This window comes from Dendrobates tinctorius, unplaced genomic scaffold (assembly GCF_039654945.1).
Source record: "Dendrobates tinctorius isolate UK_male_01 unplaced genomic scaffold, ASM3965494v1 ptg000035l, whole genome shotgun sequence".
NCBI lineage: Eukaryota > Metazoa > Chordata > Amphibia > Anura > Dendrobatidae > Dendrobates > Dendrobates tinctorius.
The window spans coordinates 60,277,324-60,301,789 of NW_027361703.1; the positions used below are offsets into that span (position 1 = coordinate 60,277,324).

General features: G+C 47.1%; 1 protein-coding gene across 1 annotated transcript in view; it reads right to left on the reverse strand.

Annotated features, from left to right (window-relative positions):
* CPNE8 (copine 8) overlaps positions 1-24,466 on the reverse strand; it is a 468,537-nt gene that overhangs the window by 185,203 nt on the left and 258,868 nt on the right. The window contains exon 8 of the mRNA XM_073573517.1: positions 996-1,099. Within this exon, the coding sequence (XP_073429618.1) occupies positions 996-1,099 (104 nt within the window). The remainder of the gene's footprint in view (positions 1-995; positions 1,100-24,466) is intronic.

Sequence of the window (24,466 nt, forward strand, 5' to 3'; positions counted from 1 at the left end):
CATTTACAAAGAAAAAAATTGCCATTTTTTTTACATTGACATAACATAAGTACATGCTGTGTAACATTTCTTGGCAAAAATTTGATTGGAGTAACAAGCACGATCATTTACTAATGCTAGTATTAATATTTCTTAAAAAAAACAAAAAAACGAATACATGCAAATATTTGAACAAGCAAATCCATATGTTTTTATTTTGGCACATTTCCTTCGCTGACCGTAGTTTTCCCCAGTTACTAATTTCATAGTACAATAAAACCTTATTTAGCACATTTTTATTAAAGCAACTCAGCACTTTATATTTGATATTCAAGGAAATGCATCTCTTTATTAATATCTAATTTAAAAAAATGTGATCTTCCATCACATGTTTTTTTAATTCATCAGATGCTGGCTAGTTGGAGTATATGTTTGAAATAGGATATGGATTGGTGTATGGCAGAAGATCGACTGACAAGAGAGGCACAATTTATTGGAGTCAAGAGTTCTGTCATTAAATTGCTGTACAGGGTACAGGCTACTTGTGTGTCTAGTTGTGAAAGTGTCCCACTTTTTATCTCAAATGTAAAAAATAAGGAAAAAAATAGTTAACTGCTAAACTTGGAGGTAACTTGGGGAACAGGCCCCTTTCCCTACAACTGCAGATATAACAACATGTACGCTCTGAATCAGCTGTCGTGCATATAATTCCATAAAGGTGTTAAAGTAATGGTGTCTTAGGTCTAATCAAGTAGCAACTGAGGGAATTTTTAAATTCTTCTGAGAAAAGAAATAATAGAATATTATGCAGTAAAGTCACTATAAGTCAACTAATTAAAACAATGTAAACATAAAAGCTTTCAGCATTCTATATATGAATCATAAGATGCCTAAAGCAACTTGTTAATGTGGGAACAGGTTGTGAATACTTCAAGCTAATTACACAAAAAGTCTGTCATTGTACTGTGAACATATAATTGTACAGACACATTATCAATAGATAGTAAGTAACATACCTTCCATCCTCATTGCTTCGGAAAAACACAAGAAATGGGTCTGACTTTCCAAAAAAGTCTTTTTTGTCAAGTTTATTGGCACAAAACTGCATTAACACAGCATCCTAAAATACATGAAACAGTACATTAAACAGATATGTGAACAACATAACACACCACATTTCGTGTATACATTTTAGACATACGGTAATTTTTTTCTGCCAAAAACCCTTTATTCAACTGGTGAAAAAAATATATGCAGTGACATTCTGGCATTGACATTCACCGCAAAAAATACATTAATGCATGTTCTTTTGCAGTCTTAAATAGCTTGTTTGCTTTATTAAAAAAACACACGCATGTCACTGTCATGTCAGCTTTTTACCTATTTAGGTACAATTTAAGGCCTTGATTAAACAAGTGTTTTGCCTTTCAGTCACTTTTCAACTGACCGTCAAGAAAGAATGGATCAATCAAGAAAATTGTTTATATACTGCATATATTCTTCAAAACACTTCATATCAGTAATAGAGAAAGAGCACAGCTAAGGCCTGTTTCACATTTCCGTTTTTTGACGTCAGTCAAAATCGGCTACTTTTAGAAAAAAACGGATCCGCCCCTTTTTCGGCGGATCCGTTTTTTTCCCCCATAGACTTACATTAGCGGCGGATTTTGACTGACGGTCGTCCGTGTCACCCGTTTTTTTGACGGATCCGTCAGAATTTTAGCGGCTCCCAGGCAGGGGAGACGGACGTAAACGTTTTTTCAGAGCGACGGTCCTCTATTTTATATTGCGCATGCCCGGCAGACTTGCTCTGGCAGGGATTTTAACCCTGAACAGCGCTCCGGAAAGGCCGTGAGAGGAAAAAAAAAAAAAAAAAAAAGTCTCTCGTTTTTCCAGGCCGCAGTTGCTTTAAATTTTACCCTCTTCCCAGCTGCAGCGGATCCGTATACATAACGAATCCAGTGGCATCAGTTAGGCCCATGGCGGAGACGGATCCGTTTTTTAACCGCCTGGCGGATTTTGACTGACCTTGAAAAACGGAAATGTGAAACAGGCCTAACCAGTCTGAACTGGTTTACTGTACATGGACTGTTCTTGAAAGTACGTAGTCAGTGAATATAAGAATTAAATTGAACAACATGTACTGTTAACAGTCTAAAATCCACATCCGATACAACAGAAGATACTAGAGTAACATGCTGGCACTGTTGTCCAGTATCACATTTTCAGTCGCTGCACGTATTGTCAGCATTCAAGCTAACTATTTGTGGGCTACAAGCTACCACAGCGTACAGCCATTAGTCTGCATTCAGAAAAAGTCAACATGTTCCATAAGCAACAGTAACATTACTGTATTGAGAAATTGAAACATTTAAAAACCATAAAGTCATAAAGTGGCAGACTATGCAATGTTACAAACTGGGGATGCTGAGTGTAGAGGTGCATAAAAGTCACCAATGCTCTACTGACTCAATTGCCTCTGGCATAAAGAGCAGCACAAAAACTGTGCACTGGAACTTCATGGTATTGGTTCCATAGCTGAGCAGGTGCATGAAAGTCTTAAGTCACCAAGCACAATACCAAAAGTCGGATGATCAGTGAAAAGAGTCTGGGTTTAGCAATTGTCACCAGAATGTTACCTGCCTGACTGAACTGTGCCAATTGTAACCATTGGTGGAGGAGGAATAATGCTATGGTGTTGCCTTTCAGGAATTGGCCTATGCCTCTTAATTCAAGTGATGGGAATTCTTAATGTTTCAGCATACCAAGACATTCTGGACTATTGTAGTCTACCAACTTTGTGGGAACAGTTTGGGGGAGACCCTTCTTTGTTCCAGCATAACTGTGTCTGTGAAGCAAGGTTCAGAAAGGCATGGTTTGGTACTAAAGAACTTGACTGGACCCCACAGATTCCTGTCCTCAATCCCATGAAACACTTTTTGGAATGATAAAGAACAGAGATTGTGGGTCCAGGTGTCAAGCGGCGGCTGCCCCGCACTCCTTCCCTTACCTCCCCCCGGCCGCAGCTCACCCGCTCGCCGGTGGCCTCCTCGCCTCGGCGCCGGCTGCTGCGGGCTACGGCGCGGTCTCTCCCGGCCATTCTTCCTCAGCCGGCAACCGCCTCCGTCCGGTCCTCTGGATCGCGCCGGGTGCGCGCCCCCGCTCCTCCTCGGCGGGCGCGCGTCCACACTATGGCCGGGCACACGCGCTCCTCCTCCTCCTGAGGACGCGCGCCTCCTCCTCCAACTGGAGGTCACGACCCGGAAGGCCTCCCACTTCCCTATATCAGGCCGCCTCCTCCTGCTGGCGATGCCTGACTATCACTGCGCCTTGCTAGTGACTCTGGCCCGCTCTCTATGTGCGCCCCGGCGTCCTGTCCGTCCGTTACTCATTCCTCCTTTGTTCTCTCTCCTAGGCTCGGGGTCTCCAAGCCGTGCCCGTCACTCCTGTGCCTCCAAGCCGTGCCCGTCACTTCTGTGCCTCCAAGCCGTGCCCGTCACTCCTGTGTCTCCAAGCCGTGCCCGTCACTCCTGTGTCTCCAAGCCGTGCCCGTCACTTCTGTGCCTCCAAGCCGTGCCCGTCACTCCTGTGTCTCCAAGCCGTGCCCGTCACTCCTGTGTCTCCAAGCCGTGCCCGTCACTCCTGTGCCTCCAAGCCGTGCCCGTCACTTCTGTGCCTCCAAGCCGTGCCCGTCACTTCTGTGTCTCCAAGCCGTGCCCGTCACTCCTGTGTCTCCAAGCCGTGCCCGTCACTTCTGTGCCGCCAAGCCGTGCCCGTCTGTCCTGTGTCTCCAATCCGGATCTACCTGTCTGTCCGCTGATACATTCCCTGGGTACCAGCTGCCGTGGTGATAGTTACCCGCGGGCTTGCCCCAAACACTCCCTGTATAGGGGGTGGTCCACCTGGTCAGCTCGCCTTCGGGAGGTTCGTGGCCACGGTCTAGTGGGTCCACCCCAGGAGTACCTTACAGTATAGTCAGGCCATGGATCCCGCTGGTACCCCGACCCCGACCCAAAAGGAACTTTTGTTCCTTCGTGAGAACCAGGCGAGGATCATGTCGTTCCTCAAATCAATGGAGTCCCGACTTTCGTCTTTGCAGACCTCCGATCCGGGAATTGCCTCCCAAATCTCCGGCTTACAGCAGGAACTGGCTCAGCAGCGCGACACCCAGGTCCATATTTTGAATTATATAGCCTCTGTAGATAACCGCTTACTAGCTCTACAGACGGCAGCCGCTGTCCCGGCGCCTGTGGCAGTTCCTCACTCCTCCCCCCGGTTGGCCAAACCCCCACGCTATAGCGGAGATCCCAAACTCTGTCGGGGGTTCATTAACCAGTGTCAGTTGCATTTTGAGTTTGCACCGCTACAGTATCCTTCCGACCGGGCCAAGGTGGCCTTTATGATTTCCCACTTAGAGGGTGAGGCACTGGCTTGGGTAAATCCCTTGTGGGAGCGTGATGACCCGATAGTCTCCCAGCTCGCGACCTTCTTGGAGACCTTTCGTAAGGTCTTCGATGAGCCCGGTCGCCTGGTCTCCGCCACCGAGTCTTTATTTTGCCTTCGCCAGGGTACCCTCTCTGTGGGACAGTACGCCATCCAGTTCCGTACGTTGTCCTCTGAGCTTGGTTGGAACAATGAGGCCCTGGTGGGGGCTTTTTGGCGTGGCTTGTCAGTCCGAATCAAGGACGAGTTGGCAGGCAGGGATACACCTACGTCTTTGGAGGATCTCATCTCGCTGGCAACACGAATTGATCTGCGTTTCCGGGAGCGTTCCCGCGAGGTCGCCAGGGAGAGAAGGCCCACTCGTTTTTCTCCTCCGACACGCAGTCCTCCACGCTCGCAGTCCTCCGCCTCGGCCGCAGCTCCTGAACCCATGCAAGTGGACCGACTCAGGCCCGCGGAGCTACGCCGCCAGGAGAGACTCGCTCATGGCCTTTGTCTCTATTGTGGCAGCGCCTCCCATCTCCTGCGTTCCTGTCCTGTGAGGCCGGGAAACTCCTCCGCCTAGGACAGGTAAGAGAGGCCTCCCTAGGTGTCTTTGATACCTCTCTACCCTTGACCCTTTCTGTTTTGTTTCTCCTGGGCTCCAAACGTTTTTCGGAGATAGCCTATATTGACTCAGGGGCTGCGGGAAATTTTATCCAACTCGAGGCGGTGAAGAGATTAGGGATACCTGTCAGGTCCTTGGAGGTTCCCCGGCAGTTAGCCTCAGTCGACGGCGTTCCCTTGCGCGAGACCGTTACACTGGTCACTGAAGAGCTGGAGTTACAGATCGGGGTCCTGCACCGTGAAAGAATAGCCTTCTTCGTGCTGCCGTCTCTGTCCCACACCTTGCTCCTGGGCCTTCCGTGGTTGCGGATGCATGAACCTGTCCTGGATTGGCGGTCCGGAGACATTCTTCGCTGGGGCCGCTTCTGCCAGACTAGATGTCTTCGTCCAGTACAACCCCTCGAATGCTCGTCTCCTGTCTCGGGCCCTGCGGATTTGCCCTCGGCTTACTGGGCCTTTGCGGACGTCTTCGATAAGAAGGAGGCAGAGGTCCTTCCACCGCACCGGCAATATGATTGTCCTATCGAGCTTGTTCCTGGTTCAACCCCGCCCCGGGGGCGGATCTATCCGTTGAGTCCACTCGAGTCCCAGGCCATGACCGAATATGTGCAGGAGAATTTGGCCAGAGGCTTCATCCGGAAGTCATCTTCTCCCGCTGGAGCTGGTTTCTTTTTTGTCAAGAAGAAAGACGGGTCTCTGCGCCCCTGTATTGACTATCGAGGTCTCAACGAGATTACCGTTAAGAACAGATATCCTCTACCTCTCATCCCCGAGTTGTTCGACTGGCTACGTGGGGCGCGAATCTTTTCTAAATTGGATCTCCGTGGAGCCTACAATCTCATCCGTATTCGCTCCGGAGATGAGTGGAAGACCGCCTTCAACACCAGGGATGGACACTACGAGTATCTCGTCATGCCCTTTGGGTTGTGCAACGCTCCCGCGGTCTTTTAGGAATTTGTGAACGACATTTTCCGAGACCTTCTGTACTCCTGTGTGGTCGTGTACCTCGACGATATCCTTGTCTTCTCTCCTGATCTGTTCACCCACAGAAGAGATGTCCGCCGAGTACTGTTCCGTTTGAGGGAGAATCGCCTGTATGCCAAATTGGAGAAGTGCGCCTTTGAACAGTCTTCCCTTCCATTTCTAGGCTATATCATCTCCGACTCTGGCCTGCGTATGGATCCTGAGAAGGTCTCTGCCGTGCTTAACTGGCCACGTACCCAAGGGGTGAAAGCCATTCAGCGCTTTCTCGGCTTCGCAAACTACTATCGGCAGTTCATCCCCCATTTTTCCTCATTGGCTGGCTCTATCTCGTCTTTGATCCGTAAAGGAGCCAACCCGCACGTCTGGACCCCTGAAGCAGAGAGAGCCTTTCTATCTCTGAAACGAGCATTTGCCACGGCTCCCGTACTCCATCGCCCTGAGGTCAACAAACCGTTCGTCCTCGAAGTGGATGCATCCGCAACTGGAGCTGGAGCGGTTTTGTCTCAAAAGTCTTCCTCTGGTAGGCTCGTTACGTGCGGTTTCTTTTCCAAATCATTCTCCACCCCAGAGCGGAATTATTCCATCGGAGACCGAGAACTGCTTGCCATCAAGTTAGCCCTAGAGGAGTGGAGATACTTATTGGAAGGCGCCGCACATCCCTTCACAATCTTCACAGACCATAAAAATCTAGCTTACCTTCGGTCTGCACAAAGACTCAACCCTCGGCAAGCCAGGTGGTCTCTGTTCTTCGGTCGATTCGATTTTGACCTGCATTTTCGTCCAGGTAACAAGAACCTCAAAGCTGACGCCTTGTCCAGGTCCTCTCTTTCCGCAGATGTCGAAGAAGAACAAGCGCATATCTTGGACCCATCCAGGCTCATCACGGTGGCACCGCTTTCTCTCCTCTCAACCCCACCTGGCAAGACTTTTGTTCCGGAGAAGGACCGAAGACGAATCCTCCACTGGGGACATGCTTCCAAGCTGGCTGGCCATCTCGGGCTTAAAAAGACACTTCTCCTGGTGTCCCGCTACTACTGGTGGTCGACTCTTTCCCAGGATGTCCGGGATTTCGTCGCCTCCTGCCTCTCGTGTGCCAAGATCAAGGTGCCTAGGCAGCTGCCTTCTGGTCTTCTACATCCGCTTCCAGTACCCTTGTCTCCTTGGCAACACATTGCCATGGACTTTATTACGGACCTACCCTCGTCTGCCAACTGTACTGTCGTCTTAGTGGTGGTAGATAGGTTTTCTAAGATGGCACACTTCATCCCTCTTCCCGGCTTGCCATCGGCCCCAGCCTTGGTGAAGATTTTCGTTCAGCACATCTTCCGTCTTCATGGACTGCCCCAACATATTGTTTCAGACAGAGGAGTCCAGTTCACCTCTCGCTTCTGGAGAGCCCTATGCAGATCGATGGATGTCACCCTCGACTTCTCCTCTTCTTACCACCCACAGTCCAACGGTCAGGCGGAACGGACAAATCAGAGTTTGGTGAATTACCTCCGGCATTTTTCTAATGTCCACCAAGACGACTGGTCTGAACTACTCCCGTGGGCTGAGTTCGCCTATAATAACCACGTCAGTGAGTCTTCTGGCAAGTCCCCTTTCTTTGTCGTCTACGGTCAACATCCTGGTGTACCTCTACCGGTTCCTCCTGCCTCGGGTGTACCGGCGGCTGATCTTCTGACCGGTGAATTCTCCAGGATCTGGCAGGAGACCAAGACCGCTCTCGAGTTGGTACGTAACAGGGTTAAGAGACACGCAGACAAGAGGCGCCTGGATGTCCCGCCATATCACCCAGGTGATAAAGTTTGGCTAGCCTCCAAGTTTATTCGCCTCAAAATCCCATCCCATAAGCTGGGTCCCCGCTATATTGGACCTTTTGAGGTCTTGTCCCGTATTAATGATGTCTCCTACAAACTATGGCTTCCCGCCTCTCTCCGCATCCCTAATGCTTTTCATGTGTCTTTGCTTAAGCCAGTCATCTTCAATCGTTTCCTTTCTAAGGCCCCTCACTCGCCTCCGCCTGTCTCCGCAGACGATGTATTTGAGGTTAGAGATATTTTGGACATGAGAAGGCAAAAAGGGAAAACCTTTTTTTTGGTTGATTGGAAGGGCTTTGGCCCTGAGGAGAGGTCCTGGGAGCCCCAGGAGAACATCCAAGCTCCTCGAATCTTGGCTAAATTTTTTTCCGGACTGCGGAGGGGGGCGCGTAAGGAGGGGGGTACTGTCACGCGGCGGCTGCCGCGCACTCCTTCCCTTACCTCCCCCCAGCCGCAGCTCACCTGCTCGCCGGTGGCCTCCTCGCCTCGGCGCCGGCTGCTGCGGGCTACGGCATGGTCTCTCCCGGCCATTCTTCCTCGGCCAGCGACCGCCTCCGTCCGGTCCTCTGGATCGCGCCGGGTGCGCGCCCCCGCTCCTCCTCCTCGGCGGGCGCGCGTCCACACTATGGCCGGGCACACGCGCTCCTCCTCCTCCTCCTCCTGAGGACGCGCGCCTCCTCCTCCAACTGGAGGTCACAACCCGGAAGGCCTCCCACTTCCCTATATCAGGCCGCCTCCTCCTGCTGGCGATGCCTATCACTGCGCCTTGCTAGTGACTCTGGCCCGCTCTCCATGTGCGCCCCGGCGTCCTGTCCGTCCGTTACTCATTCCTCCTTTGTTCTCTCTCCTAGGCTCAGGGTCTCCAAGCCGTGCCCGTCACTCCTGTGTCTCCAAGCCGTGCCCGTCACTTCTGTGCCTCCAAGCCGTGCCCGTCACTTCTGTGCCTCCAAGCCGTGCCCGTCACTCCTGTGTCTCCAAGCCGTGCCCGTCACTTCTGTGCCTCCAAGCCGTGCCCGTCACTCCTGTGTCTCCAAGCCGTGCCCGTCACTCCTGTGTCTCCAAGCCGTGCCCGTCTGTCCTGTGTCTCCAATCCGGATCTACCTGTCTGTCCGCTGATACATTCCCTGGGTACCAGCTGCCGTGGTGATAGTTACCCGCGGGCTTGCCCCAAACACTCCCTGTATAGGGGGTGGTCCACCTGGTCAGCTCGCCTTCGGGAGGTTCGTTGCCACGGTCTAGTGGGTCCACCCCAGGAGTACCTTACACCAGGCTTCTAGTTAAATATCAGTATCTGACTTCACATATGCTCTTCTAGATAATTGGGAAATAATTCCCACAGACAAATTTCAAAATCATATAGAAAGCCGTCCCAGAGGATTTAAAGCAGTCACAACTGCAATGCTTGGACTAACTCCATATTATTAACTAACTATGAATTTAGTATGGGATGTCAAAAAACTCATGTCGGTGTACTGTGTAGCTGTCCCAATACTTTGGTTCATATAGTGTAGCTTTAGACTCCTGGCATAATGGTATCCCCATGATCTACTGACTAAAAGGGGCTCAGACACTCTAAAAAGGGGACCAGAGTCATGGCTTTGTACATTTTGCATTCACTGTGCTTAGTATAGTAGTTCTCTGCAGAGCTGTTCCATTTTTGTGAATAAGACAATAATAATATAATATGAGACACAGCCATAACAAAATGCATGGAGCTGTGATTACTGAACAATAATAAGACATTTTCATGGCTCCTTCTTCAGCTGATTAGCACGGTGTTTGGAAAAGGCCAACAAAGTTCATATTGATGAGGCACCAATTCCTAACATAGACTTTCAATACTGAAATGCTACAAAACCACTTTAAGAATCATTAAAAAGTAAAGAAGATAAAAGCTGAAGCGATACCTGTTTTCTAGATTCCTATTCTGTTCAACACTTAATGTAATGATGTGCTTTAGGAAATCCATTGAGAAAAATGGATTGAAGGGATATCATAGTAAAAAGATTCTGTAGAATATTACTAATACAGTTGTGGCCAAAAGTATTGACACCCGTGCAATTCTGTCAGATAACACTCAGTTTCTTCCTGAAAATGATTACAAACACAAATTCTTTGGTATTATCTTCATTTAATATGTCTTAAATGAAAAAAACACAAAAGAGAATGAAGCAAAAAGCAAAACATTGATCATTTCACACAAATCTCCAAAAATGGGCCAGACAAAAGTATTGGCACCCTCAGCCTAATATTTGATTGCACAACCTTTAGCCAAAATAACTGCGACCAACCGCTTTCGGTAACCATCAATGAGTTTCTTACAATGCTCTGATGGAATTTTAGACCACTCTTTGGCAAACTGCTCCAGGTCCCTGATATTTGAAGGGTGCCTTCTCCAAACTGCCATTTTTAGATCTCTCCACATGTGTTCTATGGGATTCAGGTCTGGACTTATTGCTGGCCATCTTAGAAGTTTCCAATGCAGTACAGTCATGGCCAAAAGTTTTGAGAATTACACAAATATTATATTTTCACATGATCTGCTGCCCTCTGGTTTTTGTGTGTGTTTGTCAGATGTTTTTTTCACATACAGAAATATAATTGCAATCATATTATGAGTAACAAAAGGTTATATTGACAGTTAGAATGAGTTAATGCAGCAAGTCAGTATTTGCAGTGTTGACCCTTCTTCTTCAGGACCTCAGCAATTCTCCCTGGCATGCTCTCAATCAACTTCTGGATCAAATCCTGACTGATAGCAGTCCATTCTTGCAAAATCAATGCTTTTATTTTGTCTGAATTTGAAGGTTTTTGTTTGTCCACCCGTCTCTTGATTATTGACCACAAGTTCTCAATGGGATTAAGATCTGGGGAGTTTCCAGGCCATGGTCCCAAAATCTCTGTTTTTTTCCCTGAGCCATTTAGTTATCACCTTTGCTTTATGGCAAGGTGCTCCATCATGTTGAAAAAGGCATTGTTGATCGCCAAACTTCACTTGGACGGTTGGGAGAAGTTGCTCTTGGAGGACATTCTGGTACCATTCTTTATTCATGGCTGTGTTTTTAGGCAAGACTGAGAGAGAGCCCATTCCCTTGGCTGAGAAGCAACCCCACACATGAATGGTTTCAGGATGCTTGACAGTTGGCATGAGACAAGACTGGTGGTAGCGCTCACCTGGTCTTCTCCGAATAAGCCGTTTTCCAGATGTCCCAAACAATTGAAAAAGGGGATTCATCAGAGAAAATGACTTTACCCCAGTCCTCAGCAGTCCACTACCTGTACCTCTTGCAGAATATCAGTCTGTCCATGATGTTTTTTCTGGAGAGAAGTGGTTTCTTTGCTGCCCTCCTTGAGACCAGGCCTTGCTCTAAGAGTCTCCGCCTCACAGTGCGTGCAGATGCACTCACACCTGCCTGCTGCCATTCCTGAGCAAGCTCTGCACTGCTGGTAGCCCGATCCCGCAGCTGAAACTTTTAAGAGACGGTCCTGGCGCTTGCTGGTCTTTCTTGTTGCCCTGGAGCCTTTTTGGCAACAAGGGAACCTCTCTCCTTGAAGTTCTTGATGATGCGATAGATTGTTGACTGAGGTGCAATCTTTCTAGCTGCGATACTCTTCCCTGTTAGGCCATTTTTGTGCAGTGCAATGATGACTGCACGTGTTTCTTTAGAGATAACCATGGTTAACAGAAGAGAAACAATGATGCCAAGCACCAGTCTCCTTTTAAAGTGTCCAGTGGTGTCATTCTTACTTAATCATGACAGATTGATCTCCAGCCCTGTCCTCATCAACACCCACACCTGTGTTAATGGAGCAATCACTGAAATGATGTTAGCTGCTCCTTTTAAGGCAGGGCTGCAATGATGTTGAAATGTGTTTTGGGGGATAAAGTTAATTTTCTAGGCAAATATTGACTTTGCAAGTAATTGCTGTTAAGCTGATCACTCTTTATAACATTCTGGATAGTGCCATCAGGCGTGACACCATCGGACGCTAGTGCAGAGGTGCGGTATGCACTGTGGCCTATAGCTTGCCACTGACTGGCGCTGACTATCTCTCTAGTTCCCTATCCACATGCGTAGTATCAGAGGGAAGGGGTTTCAAATGAGTCAGTCACCAGCATCATACATCCGTCACCATTCACACATAGCAAGCATAGTCTATACTAGCGCATGGGCAAGCGGCCATGCGGGCCTTTTATAGTCATGTGTTTCCAGGACCTTCCAGACCTCTGAGAAGGGCCAATCAGATCAGGACAAGGACCTGAGCACGTGACCCCTGATCTCCAGTGGGAGATCGTCTCGTGGGCATGCCCAGTAGCGCGGCAGGAGGACTTAGCCTCTGGAGTGGTTTCCTGCAATTACCTGGATCGCTGTGCAGGTCCCTGAGTGGTCGGAAAGGAATGGGAGACCGCTGGATGTATGGCTCTGGATTCCTGCTGTGCAGCTGCAGGAATCCGATGCCTAACATTACCCCCCCTCCTAGGGCCCCCCCCGAGCCTTGCTACGCCCAAAGGCCGTGATTAGGAGCGGAGCGTGGATGTTCTCCACAGGCTCCCAGGTCCGGGCCTCTGGACTATGACCCTTCCAGTCCACCAAATAAAACTTTTTGCCACGCACAATCCTGCGTCCAACAATGGCGTTAACCTCAAACTCGTCCGAAGACAAGTCTGATGACCCGGCCGATGACTCAGAGAACCGGGCCATGTGAACAGAAGGGAGACATGGAAAACGTCAGAAATGGCTAAATGTGGAGGAAGAGCCAGGCGGTAGACCACCGAGCTGATTCGTTCGAGAACCGTAAAAGGTCCGAAGTATCGCGGCGCGAACTGGGAGGACACGGCCCACAGCTTGATGTTTCGAGCAGAGAGCCACACCAAGTCGCCAGGGGAAAAGGTTGGAGCGGGTCGCCGATATGTGTCGGCGGATGCCCTCATTCTTTCTTTAGAGGCACGAATAGCATCCTGAGTGCGATTCCAAATGTCGCAAGCCTCCACTGCCCAGTCTGCCACCCTGGAGTCAGCGGAGCACACTGGCATTGGGACAGGGACACGCGGATGCTGGCCGTAATTTAGAAGGAACGGCGTCTGACCAGTGGAATCAGCCACTGCATTATTCAGGGCAAATTCAGCCCATGGTAGCAAGGATGCCCAGTCATCCTGCCTGGCAGAGACGAAATGCCGCAGGTACATGACCAAGGTTTGGTTGGCTCTCTCAACCAAGCCGTTAGTCTCGGGATGGTAAGCAGTGGACAGGTTGCAGAGCTCCTTCCAAAACCGGGACGCGAACTGGGGACCTCGATCACTGACAATTTTGTCTGGCATGCCATGCAGACGGAATACATGTTTTATGAATAGTGTGGCAAGACCACGAGCGGAAGGCAACCGTGCGAGTGGTACCAGATGCACCATTTTAGAAAAATGGTCGGTGACCACCCAGATGACCGTACTGCCACCAGACTTGGGCAGGCCAACCACAAAATCCATGCCAACCATCTCCCAAGGTCTATCCGCCACCGGCAAAGGGTACAATAACCCAGCCAGCCTCTGTCTAGAGGACCTGTTCCGTGCACACAAGACGCATGCTTGTATCTATTCCTTAGTGTCTCGAGCCATGTGCGGCCACCAATACGACCTTGCCAGGAGTTCTGTGGTCCGCTTATTGCCAAAGTGACCACCCACCCTGGACGCGTGCGCCCAGGCGAGAACCTCTGGCCGTAGCTGAGGAGGCACAAAGGTCTTGCCCGGTGGCACTGACTCGAGAGCAACTGGAGCTACGGTCGTAAAGCTCTCCGGAGAGAGAATTAACCGTGGCTCAGCCTCCCCTTCCTCCGCTGAGACCACCAAGCACGAGAGAGCATCCTCACGGACGTTCTCCTCTCCAGAGAGGTAGTGCAAGGTGAAGCGGAAGTGGGAGAACAAGAGCGACCACCTAGCTTGACGAGAGTTCAAGCGCTGGGCCGTTTGTAAATAGACCAGATTTTTATGGTCCGTATACACCTGGAAGAGAAACCGGGCTCCCTCCAGGAGATGTCTTCACTCGGAAAAGGCCAACTTCATTGCTAGCAGCTCCCTGTCCCCGATGGAGTAATTCTTCTCCGCCGGTGAGAAGGTCTTAGAGAAGAAGAAACAGGGATGCTTCCGACCTTGAGCATCCTTCTGGAAAAGGACTGCTCCTGTACCGACGGAAGAGGCATCCACCTCCAGGATAAACGGTTTATTCACATCGGGACGGTGTAAGATGAGAACGCCAGCAAAATGGGATTCTAGAGATGGGAAGGCCTTGGAGACCTGTTCAGACCAAGCGTTAGGATTAGCTCCTTTCTTTGTGAGAGCAACCAAAGGAGCTACCAGTGTGGAGAAGTGAGGTATGAACTGGCGGTAATAGTTGACAAACCCTAGAAAGCGCTGCACCGCTTTGAGTGAGCGTGGTTCCTGCCAGTCCATTACCGCTTGCAGTTTGCCGGATCCATAGCCAACCCTTGGGCCGAGATGATGTAGCCCAGGAACGGGAAGGACTCCTGCTCAAACTGGCACTTCTCCAGCTTGGCGAAAAGAGAGTTCGCCCGCAGACGGTCGAAGACCCTGCAAACGTCTCTCCGGTGGGAGGTCAAATCTGGCGAGAAGATGAGGATGTCATCCAGATAGACCACCACCGAGGTGGAGAGCATATCGCGGAAGACGTCATTAACGAAATCCTGGAAGACAGTAGGCGCATTATAAAGGCCGAAGGGCATGACCAGATATTCATAGTGGCCATCCCTGGTATTAAAGGCTGTCTTCCACTCGTCTCCTTCGCGAATGCGGATCAGGTTGTACGCCCCCCGTAGGTCTAATTTCGTAAAGATCCGGGCCCCTCGCAACCTGTCAAATAGCTCAGAGATCAACGGGAGAGGGTATTTGTTTTTAACTGCAATGGCGTTGACACCTTAGTAGTCAATGCAGGGACGTAACTCTCCGCTCTTCTTCTGCACGAAGAACAACCCTGCACCAGCCGGCGACACCGACTTTCTGATAAAACCTCTAGCCAGGTTCTCCCGGATATATTGAGACATAGCCTCTGTCTCAGGGAGTGACAGCAGATACAGCCTCTAGGAGGTTCCGTGCCTGGCAGAAGATCTATCGGGCAATCGTAAGGACGGTGCGGCGGGAGCGTCTCTGCAGATTTTTTAGAGAAGACGTCCGCATACTGGTGGTATGGTTTAGGAAGCGAGGAGAGATCCGCGGGCACTTCAGTGGAAGCTACCTGAACACTGCCCTTCAGGCACTTTCCCTCACAATCCTTGCTCCAACCCAGTATATTCCCCGAAGCCCAATCAATATGAGGGGAGTGACAACGGAGCCAGGGAACTCAGAGACGCACCTGGTCGACGCCATCTGGCAAAATGAACAAGGACAGAATCTCACGATGAGAGGGTGAGATTGAGAGCCCGAGTGGGGCTGTCTGGTGGGTCACCTGAGATGGTAAAGGTGCACCATTAACCACCCTGATGGTCAGAGGTTGAGGAAGTAACATCAGTGGAATAGCGTGTTTCCGGGCGAAGGTCGAGGACATAAAGTTCCCCTCAGCCCCGGAATCCATGGTAACCTCTACCTCCCAGGTGGAGGCCCCACTATCTATTGTCCCTCGGAATACCGGTTTGGGAGAAAAGGGTTTCATATTTGTCTGACCACCACCTACAACCACTGGGCGTGATCGGTTTTCTGACCGCAGATGACACGTGCTAGCCGAGTGACCAAACTGCCGGCACCGGTAACAACGTGCGGAGCTTTGCACCGGACGTGGCGGCGCGAGACACCTCCATAGGTTCGGAGGATGTAAGCTCCTGAGCGGAAGATCTTAGTGGCTCGGTGAAGGTGGGAGCCAAGTTAACCCTTCGTCTGGATTGCGTACGTTCCAGCCCGTGCTCCGTTAACCGGAGATCAATGCGGGTGCAGATGGGAATCACTTCCTCCAGACTTGTGGGGACCTCTCTGGTTGCTAGAGCATCTTTGACATGCTCAGCTAACCCTCTCCAAAACACAGGGATGAGTGCTTTATCGGGCCACTCTAGTTCGGAAGCCAATGTCCGGAATCGGACGGCATAATGGCTGACCGAGAGAGACCCCTGTGTAGGGGCCAATAATTGGAGAGAGGTGTCGTGCGTGATCCGTGGTCCCAAAAATACCTGCTTCAGAGCCGCGAGGAACTGAGCAGCCCCCTGAACCACGGGAGTCACGCTCCCACAATGGCGTAGCCCACTCTAATGCCCTGCCAGATAAAAGAGAAACAATAAACCCCACCTTAGCCCGCTTTGTAGGGAACCGTGCAGCCAGTAACTCAAGCTGGATAGAGCACTGACTCACGAATCCCCTACAGGTGGCGTTGTCACCAGAAAACTTGTCGGGGAGCGGGAGGCGAGATATTGTCCGCATAGGCGTGAGTGTGGGCACGTGTGAGACAGCCTCTGCGACTGAGCAGCGGCTACCGTAGCATTCGCAGCTGAGGTGGAGCTCTCTATAGCTGCCAACCTGCTTCTCCAGCGGCCGAATGTACCGCTGCAGCTGCTGCAGGTCCGCCATTACTAGCCAGACCTTGGTGCTAGTATAATGTTAGGTACGGCGGAACGCACTAAATATAAATAATAGGAAGTGAGTTCGCCGCCCGGGGTCCACCGTGCAGTAGGTGTAACAACTGCTGCTGAGTAATAGCGGACTTGCTATATGGCGGTATACTGCGCCCGGGTTAAACGTCACCTGGGGTGCGCAGAGCGGACTCTTAACCTCACAGAGGCCCTAAAGCATAAACGCCGAGCCTGTTAGCTTCACAGATCTCAGCTGGAGTGCACACACGGTATATAGTCACAGGACACGGCCCAAGACAGAGGTCGGTGTCCGTCTTGACCTACTGTGCGTGCGGCGTCGCTACCGCGGACGCCAGTAAGTGCTCCTAACTGCAGCGCGGCGGTAACTACTGCTGCTATACGATAGTGCCGTCAGGCGTGACACCATCGGACGCTAGTGCAGAGGTGCGGTATGCACTGTGGCCTATAGCTTGCCACTGACTGGCGCTGACTATCTCTCTAGTTCCCTATCCACATGCGTAGTATCAGAGGGAAGGGGTTTCAAATGAGTCAGTCACCAAAATCATACATCCGTCACCATTCACACATAGCAAGTATAGTCTAAACTAGCGCATGGGCGAGCGGCCATGCGGGCCTTTTATAGCCATGTGCTTCCGGGACCTTCCAGACCTCTGAGATGGGCCAATCAGATCAGGACAAGGACCTAAGCACGTGACCCCGATCTCCACTGGGAGATCATCTCGTGGGCATGCCCAGTAGCGCAGCAGGAGGATTTAGCCTTTGGAGTGGTTTCCTGCAAAGCAGGTTGCGCTACCATTGCTGGTCCAGAGGTGGCAGCAACATACAGACTCAGAGAGCTGGTCTGAGGAGGGCGCCTGGATCGCCGAGATTACTGTGCAGGTTCCTGAGCGGTCGGAAAGGAATGGCAGACCGCTGGATGTATGGCTCTGGATTCCTGCTGTGCAGCTGCAGGAATCCGATGCCTAACAGTTTATTTGTGAACCATTCCATTGAAGATTTTGCTTTATGTTTGGGATCATTGACTTGTTGGAAGACAAATCTCCGTCCCAGTCTCAGGTCTATTGCAGACTCTCAACAGGCAACAAGTTTTCTTCAAGAATGGTCCTGTATTTCGCTCCTTCCATCTTCCCATCAATTTTAACCATCCTCCCTGTCCCTGCTGAAGAAAAGCAGGCCCAAACCATGATGCTGCCACCACCATGTTTCACAGTGGGGATGGTGTGTTCAGGGTGATGAGCTGTGTTGCCTTTACGCCAAACATATCGCTTGGCATTGTTGCCAAAAATTTTGATTTTGGTTTCATCTGACCAGAGCACCTTCTTCCACATGTTTAGTGTGTCTCCCAGGTGGCTTGTTGCAAACTTTAAACAACACTTTTTATGAATATCTTTGAGAAATGGCTTTCTTCTTGCCACTCTTCCATAAACAAGAAGAAACTACCATGTGATGTGCATGAACCACAGATTAATGAATGTGTAAATATGGAAAATAAATATAATCAAAATAATGTATCACAAAAATAATATTATAAATTTTAGCACAATATACGGCAACAATATATAAAAAACATATAAAATTATTATATGATATGGCAAAAAAACACCTCAATGTATTAGTAATTATGTACTTTTGTTAATTACACCACTGCGCAGGAAAATTTGAAGTGAAGAAAATCAAGAATATATATATATAATATAGTCCCCAAATAAGGTAACAAAAAAAGTAACAATGTTGGTGTGTGAATAAAGTGAAAAACAAATAATAATACACAATAAAAAATATATATTGAACACTACGTAGCAATTGTGATAAAATAACATGTGTATTAATAATAAAGTGACACAAAAGTGAAAAATATAAAACAAAAATAATAGCTACTGTAATGGTGAGGTAAAAAATACTGCTAAGTTCACATGGAAAGTGCTCAAATGTGCAATAATGAAAAACACGTTCCTTAAACTGGGAAAATACTATGCCAGTACATAAAAAATAGCGCTCAATAGTAAGACATGAAAACCCTGGAATGATTAAACATGTAGCGCAATATATTGAATCAGCAAGAAGGTGCAATCCACAATAAAAAGCGCCTATGTAAAGAAAATGTCAAGCGCGCTATATATATAGTAAGTAAATTGCTCAGTGCTTCTATGACATAGAGGGCATATGACCCAATTTAATATGATAGATAACCATAAAGCGCTATGTATGAACCATAAGCCAGCACAAAAAAAGATGCTGTGTTAAACTGTGCAGTAAACAAAAAATCAAGCGCTTAATAATAAAGTACATTAGCCAATGTAATGGATTAAAATGTCATGTAGCGCTGTATAGTAGACATGGACCAGCGCAGGAATACAAACTATAACATTGTGCAATGAGCTGAATATCAGGTGCTAGACTATAATGTGGTGGATTAAATGGCCATATAGCACTATATAGTAGACATGGGCCAACACAAGACTAAATCTAAGCCAGCACAAGACCAGATCTATGACATTATTGAATGAACAAAATGTTAAGCGCTCAATGGTAAAAAAGGCATATAACTCAATAAAGCATAGTATATTACCCAGTAGGTGTAGAGCAGTGGTGGGGGCAAATTGCCAAAGTAACGTGCCCCGACGCGCGTTTCGGAAGAACTCCTTCGTCAGGGGAGTTCTTCCGAAACGCGCGTCGGGGCACGTTACTTTGGCAATTCGCCCCCACCACTGCTCTACACCTACTGGGTAATATACTATGCTTTATTGAGTTATATGCCTTTTTTACCATTGAGCGCTTAACATTTTGTTCATTCAATAATGTCATAGATCTGGTCTTGTGCTGGCTTAGATTTAGTCTTGTGTTGGCCCATGTCTACTATATAGTGCTATATGGCCATTTAATCCACCACATTATAGTCTAGCACCTGATATTCAGCTCATTGCACAATGTTATAGTTTGTATTCCTGCGCTGGTCCATGTCTACTATACAGCGCTACATGACATTTTAATCCATTACATTGGCTAATGTACTTTATTATTAAGCACTTGATTTTTTGTTTACTGCACAGTTTAACACAGCATTTTTTTTTGTGCTGGCTTATGGTTCATACATAGCGCTTTATGGTTATCTATCATATTAAATTGGGTCATATGCCCTCTATGTCATAGAAGCACTGAGCAATTTACTTACTATATATAGCGCTCTTGACATTTTCTTTACATAGGCGCTTTTTATTGTGGATTGCACCTTCTTGCTGATTCAATATATAGCGCTACATGTTTAATCATTCCAGGGTTTTCATGTCTTACTATTGAGCGCTATTTTTTATGTACTGGCATAGTATTTTCCCAGTTTAAGGAACGTGTTTTTCATTATTGCACATTTGAGCACTTTCCATGTGAACTTAGCAGTATTTTTTACCTCACCATTACAGTAGCTATTATTTTTGTTTTATATTTTTCACTTTTGTGTCACTTTATTATTAATACACATGTTATTTTATCACAATTGCTACATAGTGTTCAATATATATTTTTTATTGTGTATTATTATTTGTTTTTCACTTTATTCACACACCAACATTGTTACTTTTTTTGTTACCTTATTTGGGGACTATATTATATATATATATTCTTGATTTTCTTCACTTCAAATTTTCCTGCGCAGTGGTGTAATTAACAAAAGTACATAATTACTAATACATTGTGGTGTTTTTTTGCCATATCATATAATAATTTTATATGTTTTTTATATATTGTTGCCGTATATTGTGCTAAAATTTATAATAAATATTTTTGTGATACATTATTTTGATTATATTTATTTTCCATATTTACACATTCATTAATCTGTGGTTCATGCACATCACATGGTAGTTTCTTCTTGTTCATTGATACCGGATGGTCTGCCATCCAACCTTAAAGGGACACATTGCTAATCTATTAAATATTTATTTATTTTTGTATATTACTGATCTATTATACATTGTTGGGGTGCTCCTTTACGTTTTCACTCTTCCATAAAGGCCAGATTTGCGCAGTGTAGGCCTGATTGTTGTCTTATGGACAGACTGTCCCACCTCAGCTGTAGATCTCTGCAATTCCCCCAGAGTGATCATGGGCCTCTTGGCTGTATCTCTGATCAGTCTTCTCCTTGTTTGAGATGAAAGTTTAGATGGACAGCCGGGTCTTGGTAGATTTGCAGTGGTATGATACGCCTTCCATTTCAATATGATCGCTTGCACAGTGCTCCTTGGGATGTTGAAAGTTTTGGAAATCATTTTGTATCCAAATCTAGCTTTAAACTTCTCCACAACAGTATCACGGACCTGCCTGTTGTATTCCTTGGTCTTCATGATGCCCTCTGTGCTTCAAACAGAACCCTGAGACTATCACAGAGCAGGTGCATTTATACGGAGAATTAATTACACATGTGGATTATATTTATTATCATTAGTCATTTAGGACAACATTGGATCATTCAGAGATCCACAATGAACTTCTGGAGTCAATTTGCTGCACTGAAAGTAAAGGGGCCAAATAATATTGCACGTCCCACTTTTCAGTATTTTAATTTCCACAAAAATTTAAAATAACCAATAAATTTCGTTCAACTTCACAACTGTGTTCCACTTGTTGTTGATTCTTCACCAAAAATTTACATTTGGTATCTTTATGTTTGAAGCATGATATGTGGGAAAAGGTTGAAAAGATCCAGGGGGCCGAATACTTTTGCAAGGCACTGTAATAATGGATCTCAGGAGTTGATACTGTTAAGATTCCCTTATATTGTATTCCACGAAAATCATCATATTAATATAGTCTCAGTTTATAGTTACCTTTTACAAGATTATGAATGAGTTTTGGGCTTAACTTTTATTAGTACACCTTCTTAAGATATTCAGTTTTATTTTCAGGTTTGTCATCTCAAAAAGTAATGAGAGAAAGACAAAAGAAAAGAGAAAAATCCTTACGCTAGGAAAACACACTAACTTCTTTAGGCAGCCTACTGTCATACATTATTGTGCATGGCTGATCTGACACATCCCTCTGGGCCTAAGGTATAATACTGAAAACTAAATTTTGCTTAGATCCTCTCATTTAGCAAATAGTTTTTCTTCCATCACTTTTTATTTAATATCACAAAAGAAGCATGCTAAATACAAAGCCAGCTATGGAAAAAGTCAGAAAAAAAAAGACTAAACTCTAGACTTGATTTTGAGGTGTTTAATTAGAAATCAATGTATTATTTTATTGTGATTTATTGGAATAATAAACACTTTCTATATTATTGACAAATCACATTTTAATAAAGATTAATTACCTTTTTAGCCTGACTTACATACACTACAATACATACGGTACCTTAAATTCTTCCCCAGGTTTTACATACTATTCATTTCAGTTTGCAAAAGTGTGATGACAAATATGAGTTTGTTTAAAGTGTATTTTAAAGTGCATGGAAAATGCAATGTGCTATTAAACGTTATAACATGCTGTTAGAAAGGGTATATTTTAGCTCCCATATTTCAATTTCTATATATGAGGCAGCATTCTATTGCAGCACGTATAACGTTAGCCAACTCAGAAATTCAGTGAACAAAAGTAGAGTGCAGATCCCAAACTCAATTATAACGTAGGCTCCAAGAAGAGTTCCAAGGGAACAGATACATAGACAGGACTTAAAACCTTGTCTTTATTGTAGAAAAGGGATATAGTTAGTGTGCATGGTCCATTATTACAGAAGGATCCTGTATTTTGTGATTTCATATGTGATGGCTGTAATTTTTCAGGTAAAATGCCACCCTAACTAGCTGGAATGTTGTCTTCTAGTCCGGTAACGGGGAACAAACAAGACTGGAGTATATGGTTATCGAAGAGGAGAGTTTTCAAATCTGGCACCCACAAACGCGCACCATGCAAATACACCAAGCAAACCAAAAAAAATAGAAGAGGGAATTAATAGGAGTGAATATAACATTAATGAATGCATTAACTGTAGTACCCCTATGTTGTATATTGTTTATAGTGCACATAATGCGACTTACGGTATATTAGGTGTACAACCAGTAACCTATGCCAAACGATTTATGAACTGCTGCATGTCACAGTTATTTTGTCAGTTTTTCTGCAGGTTATTTCATTGACGTCATAATGGAAAATTGCTGTGCTAAAGGGGAACTCGAGGGAGATTAGAAATTATTCTCATGGCCATGCCTTCAGAAACAATACATTTAACATGGCTAGTGCGGTTTGTAACCCTCACAATATCTGCAGTTCAGTGTGACACTGGGTCCTCCTGATGTCTGTTTGCAGTCTGAGATGAGGGAGCGTGGCAGGGGCATGGTCTGCTCCCTGCTTGTAGCCCTGCAGATAAGGAGACATTATCAGGGGACTGGCTGCTACTAGAAGCCAGGAACAGGCCATACCACTACCATGCCCCCACACCTCAGACTGCAGACAAGGAGACATTATCAGGGGGATGGCTGCTACTAGAAGCTAGGAGAAGGCACCATGCCCCCGCACCTTAAGGCCCTGTTACACACAACGATGTCCCAGCGATTCCACCAACAATCTGACATGGATGGGATCGCTGGGACATAGTTAGGCTAATCTCTGGTGACCTGTCACATAGACAGACTCACCAGCGATCAGGACCAGCGAGCAAGCTGGTATCTAGGGTAAACAGCGGGTATCCAAGAGCCGCGCAGCTCTTAGTTACCCGCTGTTTAACCTAGATACCAGCGTGCACTGTCGCTGATCATTGGTCTCCCGCTGCCACACGCAGCAATGCGTGCTGGCCAGAGGAAGACTAATGATCAAAAAATGGCCCAGGACGATCCTGCACGATCAGCGATACCCGGCGTGGGGACCGGTGGCTGATGGATGTCACACACAGTGAGATCGCTGGAGAGATCGCTGATGCGTCACAATCAGCGATCTCGCTAGCGATCTCGCTGTGTGTGACGGGGCCCTTAGACTGAAGACAAGGAGACCGTTTTAAAGGGCTGGCTGCTAATAAAAGTTAGGAACAGGTCATGACTCCACCACACCCCCTCACCTTGGACTGCAGGCAAGGAAAGATTTTCGGGGGTGGCTGCTTCTAGAAGCCAGGAGAAGGCACCACCCCCCTAATCTCAGACTGCAGACAAGGAGACATTATTAGAGGACTGGCTGCTACTAGAAGCCAGGAGAAGGCACCACCCCCTAATCTCAAACTGCAGACAAGGAGACACTATCAGGGGTCTGGTTGCTACTAGAAGCCAGGAACAGGCCATACCACTACCATGCCCCCACACCTCAGATTGCAGACAAGGAGACATTATCAGGGGACTGGCTGCTACTAAGAAACCAGAAGGCACCATGCCCCCACACTAGAGACTCAAGACAAGGAGACATTTTCAGAGGGCTGGCTGCTACTAAAAGTCAGGAACAGACCATGCCTCCACCAAGTCCCCTCACCTCAGACTGCAGATAATAAAACATTATAGGGGCTGGCTGCTTCCAGAAGCAGGCCATGCCCCTTCACCTTGGGCCATAGAGAAGGAGACATTCCCAGAAGGAAGGGAGAGCAGTGAGGAGCAGCTCCATTGTAACACTGAATTGCAGGTACTGTACGGGTTACAAACAGCACTAGCCATGTTAACTTTATTGCTGATGAAGGCATGGCCATTAGAATTATTTTTATCTTGCCAGAGTATCCAAGTATGTATATGCACGTTTTACACTGCAGGAATAGTGTGACTATCTTCCGTACCATTATGCAGCATGTGCAAATACCATAATAATTTAATATACTTCAAGCACCTCAAATCCCCTACAGCCCAATAAACAATGATCGTAAAGCATATAGTTCACCTATATATCACCACATTTCCCATATATCAGTTACCAGCGATATTTACAGTATTTGTTGAGTGCCAATCTTTCGGTAACCACCAGATATATTCCAACAAATGACAAAAGTAGTCTGTTTGCAACATCTGTATGATAAAAAATAATCCTTTTTTTAAATTCACATTAAAAAGACAAATCAACAAACTGCTGCGTTTCCAACGATCTTGGAGTTCTGA